Genomic DNA, 10547 nt, shown 5'->3' with positions numbered 1-10547 from the left:
TAGAGGAGGTGGAGAATGAGGGAATAAAAAGAGGAGGAGGAGAAGAAGGAAAAGAGGAGGAGGATAATGAGGGGAGAAGAGGAGGGGGAGAATTAAGGGAGGAAAAGATGAGGAGGAGGAGGAGGAGGAAAGAGAAGGAGGAGAATGAGGGAAGGAAAAGAGGAGGAGGGGACTGAGAGGGGGAGGAGAAGTGGAGGAGGAGGAGACTTAAACACTTCAGCCTGAAATTGACCCTCATGTCCTTGTGCTTAATTTGTGTGTGTGTGTGTGTGTGTGTGTGTGTGTGTGTGTGTGTGTGTGTGTGTGTGTGTGTGTAAAAGTGAATAGAGATTATGTAAAGTGGTGTGTGTCACAACACAAACTACTGTCCAGCTATCAAAATAGTAACACACACACACACACACACACACACACACACACACACACACACACACACACAGCTGCATATTGACTGCATAAATGTCATTTACTGATAAAACACCAATTCACTGAGTCAATATTCACTCATTCAGTCTTCACTTATGTGGTGAAGAGCAGCACTCATCTCTCTCTCTCTCTCTCTCTCTCTCTCTCTCTCTCTCTCTCTCTCTCTCTCTCTCTCTCTCTCTCTCTCACTCATTCTTTCTCAATCTTTCTTTCACTTATTTTCCATCTCCACATCTCTCAACATCTCCCACCATCATTTTCCATCTTCCACCATCTCACCCTCCATCACTAAAACTCAACATCTCTCTCATCTCTCTATTTCCCTCCATCTATATACATCTCAATATCTCGTACACACACACACACACACACACACACACACACACACACACACACACACAGGAGTCGTTCTATATTTTTTGAAACCTATCCAGCAGTCAGACTGACAAAAGCCTCTTTGTACAGTACAGTACAGTACAGTGTGTGTGTGTGTGTGTGTGTGTGTGTGTGTGTGTGTGTGTGTGTGTGTGTGTGTGTGTGTAGCCCAAATGATAAAGAAATAAATGATGGAGGGAAAAAATTAATGAGAGAAATATATTAATAAATATTCACATGTCCTGAGTTGTGTTTTGTCTCACACACACACACACACACACACACACACACACACACACACACACACACACCACTGCATGTTTAAAACACAATATAAGACAAAATAAAACCTTGTATAAATAACAAATGAACTGCTTTATGGAGCGACTAATTGATTTGTGTTGATCAGTATTTAAACATCTGGTTGTTTTTTTACACTACAGATGTTCAATGAAATCATGGCCCCCACATCTGTCCATTAGTGTGAGAGAAACAAGTGGAAAATGCTTCTCCTTTCTCTCCATGACTCTTTCTCTTTTCTTTCTCTCTCTTACTCTCTTCCTTTTCCTCTCTCTCTCTCTCTCTCTCTCTCTCTCTCTCTCTCTCTCTCTCTCTCTCTCTCTCTGACTTTCTCTCAATCTCTCTCCTTGTACCCCCATTTTTCTCTCTCCTTTTCCTTCTTCTCTTTTTCTCTCCTTTATCTGTAGTGTATCCGTGCTGTAAGAACACAGCGGGTACTGTACTATGAAGTAGGCGTTCCTAATACTGGTTGCCATAGTAACTTCAATGGGCGGGGCAAATAGTTCTACGTTTTGAACAAATCAGACGACGAATCTCATTCCACTCCAGATTTGCATAAAGTTATGTATTATGTTTTGTTGCTGCAGTTATACAAAAATAAAGTTAAAGATCCGTCAGAATAAAACTGTGATCAGATGCTCCTCAAAACCTTCTCCAGGCTCTAAATGTGCATCTGGCCTCAGGTTAACTCTCTCTCTCTCTCTCTCTCTCTCTCTCTCTCTCTCTCTCTGTCTTTCTCTCATTCTCTCCTTCTCTCCGTCCTTATGACTTTCTGGAACGTCCGTTCATCCGGGTTAGGGGTGATGTCATTACAGCACATCGCCATGGCAACAAAACAAACCGCCTCCTCCGCATATGGCCGGTGAGTTTGGTCTGAAACAGCTTGTAAAACACACACACACACACACACACACACACACACACACACACACACACACACACACACACACACACACACTCACTCCAAAGTTAACACTGTGTACTCTCTCTCGCTCCCTTTTTCTTTCCTCATGCTCTCTCTTTCTCTCTCTCTTTCTCTCCCTCTCTTTCATAAACAGCATTCTCATGGCCTGGTGTGGCCAAGCCCCGGAGGATTGTGGGTAATAGAACGTCCCCGGTGAATTCTGGGAGCCTGAACAGAAGGCTAAGAGGCCCGAGCTGGGAAAAACCAATAACACCAGTACAGAGCAGTAGCAACTGGATCAAACCAGAACTGTGAAAAAACTGGAATGCTGCAGAAACATAAAATCCTTGTAAAGAAAAGAGAGAAAAAAAAAAGAGAGAGAGAGAGAGAGAGAGAGAGAGAGAGAGAGAGAGAGAGAGAGAGAGAGAGAGAGAGAGAGAGAGATGGAAAATGAGCCAGAGAGGAGAAAAGAAAGAGAAAGGAAGGCTGAGGTGGAATGAAACAGAGCTGACGACTGTTATAATAAAGACGTGATCAGACGAGATAATAAGTGCAATTATTACAGTTGAGGCGAAGAAACTTGAAGTGCTTTAAAGACCTTCACACTTACAACTGCTTCAAACCAAAAGTGTGGTATTAATGATTGGATTAAGCCGGACTGGAAGCCTGAGAACCTTAAAGCCTGGGACTAACCAATAAAGTCAGAGACTAAACAAGATTAATAACCTTAAAGCCTCAGAGTAATGAAGAGTTATAACCTTAAAGCCATGGACTAACCAAGCCTGAGAACTTTAAAGAATGGGACTAGCCAGTAATGCCTGGGACTAACAAAGCCTGATATCCTTAAAGCCTGGGATTAACCAAGCCTGATATCCTTAAAGCCTGGGACTAACCAGGCCTGATATCCTTAAAGCCTGGGACTAACCAAGCCTGAGAACTTTAAAGAAATGGACTAGCTAGTAATGCCTGGGACTAACCAAGCCTGATATCTTTAAAGCCTGGGACTAACCAAGCCTGATATCCTTAAAGCCTGAGATTAACCAAGACTGATATCCTTAAAGCCTGGGATTAACCAAGCCTGAGATCCTTAAAGCATGGGACTAACCAGGCCTGATATCCTTAAAGCCTGGGACTAACCAAGCCTGAGAACTTTAAAGAAATGGACTAGCTAGTAATGCCTGGGACCAACCAAACCTGATATCCTTAAAGCCTGGGACTAACCAGGCCTGATATCCTTTAAGCCTGAGACCAACCAGGCCTGATATCCTTAAAGCCTGAGACCAACCAGGCCTGATATCCTTAAAGCCTGGGACCAACCAGGCCTGTTATCCTTAAAGCCTGAGACCAACCAGGCCTGATATCCTTAAAGCCTGGGACCAACCAGGCCTGTTATCCTTAAAGCCTGGGACTAACCAAGAGTGAAAACTTTTAAGTCAGTAACTAACCAAAATGAAGAACCTTAAAAACTGGAACTAAACAAGAGTTAGAACTTCAATGGCAGGGACTAACCAAGAATGAGAACTTCAAAGGCAGGGACTAACCAAGAATAAGAATTTTCAATGAGTGGGAACTAACCAAAATAAGAAATCTTTATAAACTGGAACTAACCAAGAATGAGATTGTTAAAAACAGATCCTAACCTACAGTAAGAACCAGATTTGGTTCTTCTTCACACAACATTGGCACACAATTGTATTAGACGTTGTTGGATGCGGCAGCATGATATTTTCCATTCACTTCAACTAGAAGATATGAAAATGCCCGTGTGCACAAAGCCAGCTCCATAAATATCTGCTTACCATGGGATGGACAAGGTGGAAGATCTCCTGCTATAGTGCTCCAACACTACATTACAAAGGTTTTTATGCTGACTGCACCCCAGGCCTCCTCACCTCACCTACATCAGTACCTGACTTCACTAATACACTTGTGGTTTAATGAATCTCCATAAAATCTCCACAAAATCTGCATCTGAAGAGTAAAAGTTATTATAAGAGCTTTAGATCTTGTCCGAATGATAAAAATGAAATGAAAGAGTTTGTAGTGTAGAGTGAGGAAGGGAAGGATACAGAGAAGTCCAGCTGAACCTAAAGCTACTGTGTGTGTGTGTGTGTGTGTGTGTGTGTGTGTGTGTGTGTGTGTGTGTGTAAAGACTGGGCTAAATAGATGAGTTTATTGAATAACCAGCAATAACCAAACAAGACCCCCTCTGAGAATGTGTGTGTGTGTGTGTGTGTGTGTGTGTGTGTGTTCAGGATCTCACTGTGACTGTCACTGTCTGGATTGACCAAAATGTTATCATTTATCTAAGGACCCAAGCAACACATTTTTACAAAGCAACCCGAAAACCATGTTTCTTCTAAAAATCATTACCTCCAGTCATGTGTTAAAAACTACAAGTATCGGGTCACCTTTTGTGGCACAAATATCCATAAACACCCTCTAAAATCTAGTGGAACATCTTCCCAGAAGAGTGGAGGGATCCTAATGGGATGTTTCTTCATGGAAAGTGTTTTCAGTGTCAGAGAAAATCATCTTTTTTTTATACATTTTTAAAAAAGAAAGAAAGAAAGGAAAAACGAGACTGTGATTGGTTACAGCTGCTACAACATGCACTGTAAATTAATCGGAGAAACCGATGAATCTGCACCGAAAGTTGATTGCTAGAACTATTTAAATCCATACCGATAGTTTTTCCGGGTTGCGTCGGTTGCTGGAGCGGCTGAGAAGGTCCGCTATCATTACGAGAACGGCCTCTAGGGGGCCGAATCACTGATGCCAAGTGCTGCATATTTTTACACGTTAGACGCCGCGTGGCATAGAGAACGCTATATTAAATTTATCATTTATATTTTATTCATTGTCGTTATATTTAGTAATTTATATATGCATATTTGTCATTTTCACCCGTTTTTATGATTCAGTACTGTTTTTGTTTTTATGTTGTAATAAAGTTCAGTACTATCTTACATTTGTTACGTTTTTTTTTTAATCAGGTATCCATCTAAAAAACTATCGGGTGATTATTCAGTTATCTGCAAGTACGAGTGCTTCTTTTTTCGAGCCTCCACATTTACTCTTATAATAAGCTCCACTCTTCTGGGAAGATTTTCTAGATTTTTAAAGTGTGCTGGAGTGAAATTCATTCCACCACAAAGGTGTGAGTAAAGTCAGGTACTGATGGAGGTGAGGTAAGGAGACCTGGGGGGGTCCAACCCTACTAAAAGATGTTCAATAGGCTTGGAGCTCTATAGCAGGAGATCTTCCATATCTTCCAAACCATTTTACAAACGAAGCCCCAGGTTATTCGGTTATTATAAGGATTTGGAACAGACGTCAAATCTCACGGACATGGAAGTAATATTAGTCCCCACATCGCACGACGGACGAGACGAAAGCATCGACGCCCGGCAGACGATCCGAGCTGCACCCGTGCATACAGATGCTGCAGTGAGCTCTACACAACAGCTGGAAAGTCCAGCGGTTCTTCCCTCGGTGCGGAATGAGGCGGAGCTGAGAGGAGGAAAATCGATAACACATGCGGCACGCACCCGAGAACGCAATGTTCTCTCAGAGCCACGCGTGCTATCGTGTGCGGGAGAGTGTGTAAGTGTGTGTGTGTGTGTGTGTGTGTGTGTGTGTGTGTGTGTGTGGGGCCTCGTGGATTGACCTCTCCGCACACATGAATTGTGCTTTTCATGCTGGGCTTGATAGAGTTTTATAACACATTTATCATGTTGAGGTTAAAAACGGTCAAAAAGGCAAAAACTATCGACTAGTTCTGCAACATGCCAATAGATGGCAGCACAGGGCTGCACACAAAGTCACAGGATGCACCGACCTTCATAAGTCAGTGTGCCAAAACAAGACATCGGAAGCTGTGCAACTAGTGTTATTCTGACCACGTCTGCAGTTTTTTAATCTGAATGTCTGACACGCTTCGAAAAGAGAACTTCCAGGACACATTTCAGATGGCAGGAACGTTGGGAACGCTGTACTGCAGTGCAAGGGGACTAATTTAAAGGTGATGGTGTGTAAACATAGATTTAAAAAAGTACTTTCTTATAAACAGAGCCTTGAAAAGTCTTGAAACTTTTTGATACCACCTCATATCTATATTTTATATATATATATATATCAAATCGAGCAGCCAACAAGAGAAACAAAAAAACATGAATGTTGTGACGCATAAATGAGGCACGTGACTTGAACGACTTTTTTTCTCCAAAGAGAGTAAAGGAGAGGAGAGAGAGAAAGAAAGAAAGAAAGAAAGGAATTAGAAGGAGGGGGGGGGGAGAAAAAAAAATAAACGTGTGTGTTTGTGCGCGTGCGTGTAACGGTGCGAGACTTTTATAACAGGAATCCCATCAGTATAAAGAAATCCGCTGCACAAATCCAGGACCACGCGCGCGCGCGCGCACACACACACGCATCACTCACAGTATGTTGGTGTCGGTGGGCAGCTCGGTGGCGGAGGGGCTCCACTCCAGCCCGCGGCCCGAGCAGTTCACCACGCAATGCGCTCTCAGCACCGCGCACGAGCAGTTCCCTGGACACGGAGGGCCGCACGCGCGGCCCGCGTCCTCCCCACCCGCCGCCACCGCCACCGCCGCCGCCGCGACACCGAGTAGCCCAAAGAAGAGCAGCGGCGGCGCGAGCTCGGAGAAGAAACAGACGACGCCATGTTCTCGCCTGGAGCGCGTCTGTCCATTCCTACACCTCATAGCTCCGGTCACATCGCGCAACAGCTCCTCGGCGCGCGCGAGAGGAAGAAAAGTTCTCGCTTTTCCATAAGAGAAACTTTCACGGGAAACGAGAACTTCTTCTCCTACATGCGCGCCCCCACCTTCTTCTTTCCTCCTTTATCTGTGCTACTTTGTTGTTTTTCTTTTCCTTTTCTTTTCTTTTTCTTTATAACCCCGAGCTCGAGCGCTGATGACGTCCCCCCTCTGCTGCACGGTTAACGGAACTGACTGTTCTGCTTCAGGGAGGAAAAAAAAACACACACACGTTTCAAAATCCAAAAAGTTCCACCAGAACTTCCTCCTCCTCCTCCTCCTCCTCCTTCTTCTCCTCCTGAAGCGCGAGCTCTGCAGTTTCCGGATTCTCCATCAGAGGAGATGTTGAGTAGAAAAAGTCTCATAAAAACTTCTCTCACATCATGTGTGCAGGAAAGTTTTAGGTTTTACTAATAAATAAAAATATTTCTGTGCACAGTGCATTCTTCCTCCTCCTCCTCCTTTTCCACAAAACCTTTCCTGCTTTTTATCAGCTCTTTACATCTTCCTATTAAGTTCTTCTTCTTCCTCATCCATTTCATCGTTAGCCCTTCTTATTTTTCTCATCCTCCTCCTGGTCTGAATTTCTTTGAGTGAACCGGATTGGTCTGAATTTCTTTGGAAGTGAGAAGGATTGGTCTTAGTCTTTAGTCTGGGAATGAGCAGGATTGGTCTGAATTCCTTTGGAACTGAGCAGGATCGGCCAGAATTCCTTTAGAAGAAAGCAGGATTGCTCAGAATTCCTTTGGAATAGAGCAGGATTTAGTTGCACAGTTTCACTGGAGGTGAGCAGCTGGTCTGAGTGAATTTGGTAGTGAACATGTTTGTTTAGAATTCCTTTGGAAGTGATCTAGATGTTCCGTGGCCTTTTTGGAACAGGGGGATTGACCACTGTACTGGGAAGCTGTTTGACAGAAAAAATAAACATTTGATTAGCATATTTTTCTTTTGCACCTCCTTGTGACCCGTTACAGAACGTTTATGAAGATTTCCAGCTGCATATTGTGAGGGAACAGGACTGACCATCGTAGCTTAATGTACTACGCTGCCCGATTCCTCCCGTTAAAGCTGACACGGCTACCTCACCAGCTAGCACTAGTCTCTCTTCAACTCCTAAACCAGCGGTAACTGTTGAGCCACATCGAATGCTTTGAAAATGTTTTCATTGCCTTCACATCCAACGTCCTGTTTTGAGAACTGAGAAGGATTAGTCTGAATTCCATTGGAAGTAAGTAGAATTAGTCTGAATTCCTTTGAGTAAACCGGATTGGTCTGAATTTCTTTGGAAGTGAAAAGCATTGGTCTGAATTCCTATGGAAGTGAGAAGGATTGGTCTGAATTCCTATGGAAGTGAGAAGGATTGGTCTGAATTTCTTTGGAAGTGAGAAGGATTGGTCTGAATTCCTATGGAAGTGAGAAGGATTGGTCTGAATTCCTATGGAAGTGAGAAGGATTGGTCTGAATTTCTTTGGAAGTGAGAAGGATTGGTCTGAATTTCTTTGGAAGTGAGAAGGATTGGTCTGAATTCCTTTGGAAGTGAAAAGGATTGGTCTGAATTTCTTTGGAAGTGAGAAGGATTTGTCTGAATTTCTTTGGAAGTGAGAATGATTAGTCAGAATTCCATTGAGTGAACCGGATTGGTCTGAATTTCGTCACTAACTGTTGAGTCACATCAAATGCTTTGAAAATGTTTTCATTGCCTTTACATCCAACGTCCTGTTTTTGTGGTCTGCCGAGACTTGAGGCGCTTTGAATTGTCTTTGTACTGTCCTTCCTTTATTCCGCCTTTGTCGGTTTTTAAGCTCCCCGCGGCAGATAAAAACCCACCGTGACGGCCTGGTCGTGTGAATGTGAGAATAGCGCCGAAAGGAATCTGTTCACAATACAGGTATGTGGGCGCAAATCCGCCTCCACGTCCGAGGCGTCTCTACTTCAAAGGCCGCACAATATCTGATGAAATTCGTTGCTGGGGTTAATGAATAATAACGCTCAAAGCTCTCTGTCCAATCAGGAGGTGTGAGTGCAAAAGCCACTGATCTGGCGGGGTGCTACCCAAATCTCACATCTCATCGCTATGAAGCTATGAATGAAAAAACACAGAACAGAGAGGACGAGAAAAAAGAGAGAGGTTTGGAAAAAACAATGGCTGCAAAAAAAGACAAGAAAAAAACAGGCAAATTGATAAGATGTATTTAAGGTGTAGTATTTGGAAACACACACCACCAGTGTAAGAAAGAGTTCAGGGAGTGTCAAGATAAGAAAGTTTGTTAAGAAATCTTAAGTAGGAGAATGGAGGCGAATATTTATTTGATCTAACAGCGGAAATAATCTATCTAGACCTGCACGAGCCGCTAGCTAGTTCGCTAAGAAAATTGTCACAAGGAAAATATTCTGCTCAAGTCGAGAAATTTTTTTTTTTCTGGTTAGCTAATACACAATAACCCCATTGTTTTAAAATAAATTCTAAAGCACACCAGCAACCCGAAACAAAACCTAACTAGCCAGCTAATACTACAGGGTATTCATGCAAAACATAGCTAGCTAGCTAGAGCTAACTGTGGGCTTGCTCTGGGCTCTCTGGTTTCCTCCAACCTCTTACAAAAAAAGGGGATTAGCAAGTTCTCTTTCATACGTGTGAATGTGAACTTTAGAATAGCCAATCCCCCTTTGTTTGGGATGTCGGAGGAAACCAGGGAGCGCAGAGCAAGCCCAGGGTTAGCTACACGGAGAAAACATTCACTGCTGATTTTATGTGAGGCGACAATAAAGCAGATGGGTTCTACCCTGCTCTCACCGTCACAAAGCAAATATTCCGCTAACTACGAGAACTTGGCTTTTTTTTTCTGGTTAGCTAATATATAATAACCCTGTTTTTCTTTTGGAATAAACACTAAAACAAAACCAAACTAGCCAGCTAATATTACAGGGTATTTATGCAAAATGTAGCTAGCTAGCTAGTGTAAACATCTTGAAGTGAGCTAATATACAGTCGATGATGATTAAAGATGATACAGAGCGACATCTCATCCTCATCCGGAGTCTGTGAACTCTAGAGAAGAAAAAATATTAAAAAGTAAAAAAAACTTTCTATAGCAAGACTTTTTTTTCTAACAAAATGTCCAAATGAAACTTCATTCACAGGTTTAATTTGGTAATTGGGTCTTTTTAAAAAATACCTGCCTAAATCAATCCAATTCAATACAATTTTCTTCACACAGTGAGAATGAATGTCGTTGCTAAAGCAAGAAACCCAATGAACACACTTTAACACGTCTCCTTTCACTGTAGCCACAGCTGCAAACATCATCTCTGGCTGAAGCATCGACATTAAGAAACTTGTTGAAAGACCCCCTGAATTTTCTGTGCATTACGTTTTTCCTGGGGATTTAAAACTGAGGCAAATTGTGTGATTTTCTGCAAATTCTACAGGAAAGAAAACACAAAAGCATAAACGGTTCATGGTTCATTCGGTTTTTGGCGACGTTTCTCACGATGTCCAGCTTTTCTAGAAAAGTCCAACTTGTAAACGTCCTCGTAAGTGTCCCTGTGTTTAAATCGATTTCTCCTCATTTGTCAGTCGTAGTGTAATAAAAAAAACAGCTATTAAAACCAAATAAATATATTCGAGCTTGTGCAGTTTGCTACAGATGTGGTTTGTGAGCTCTGATTGGTGCGCTTTCTGACCGTCCAATTAAAAAATGCAGATGTCATCATACGCCTGTCAGGGGGCACAATTTCATTTGTTAATGCAGTTAACAGTTTCA

General features: G+C 42.6%; 1 protein-coding gene across 3 annotated transcripts in view; it reads right to left on the bottom strand.

The window, feature by feature from the left end:
* pkd1a (polycystic kidney disease 1a) overlaps nt 1-7137 on the bottom strand; it is a 74940-nt gene extending 67803 nt beyond the window's left edge. For 2 of the 3 annotated variants that reach the window (XM_083522705.1, XM_083522703.1), the window contains exon 1: nt 6446-7137. In XM_083522705.1, the coding sequence (XP_083378831.1) occupies nt 6446-6729 (284 nt within the window). In that variant the 5' untranslated portion in view covers nt 6730-7137. The remainder of the gene's footprint in view (nt 1-6445) is intronic. The other variant, XM_083522704.1, reaches the window with a different exon arrangement.
* Between the last annotated feature and the right edge of the window lie 3410 nt (nt 7138-10547).

The sequence above is a fragment of the Silurus aristotelis genome (assembly GCF_946808225.1).
Source record: "Silurus aristotelis genome assembly, chromosome: 20".
Lineage (NCBI taxonomy): Eukaryota > Metazoa > Chordata > Actinopteri > Siluriformes > Siluridae > Silurus > Silurus aristotelis.
This window is presented reverse-complemented; position numbering and strand designations above follow the sequence as displayed.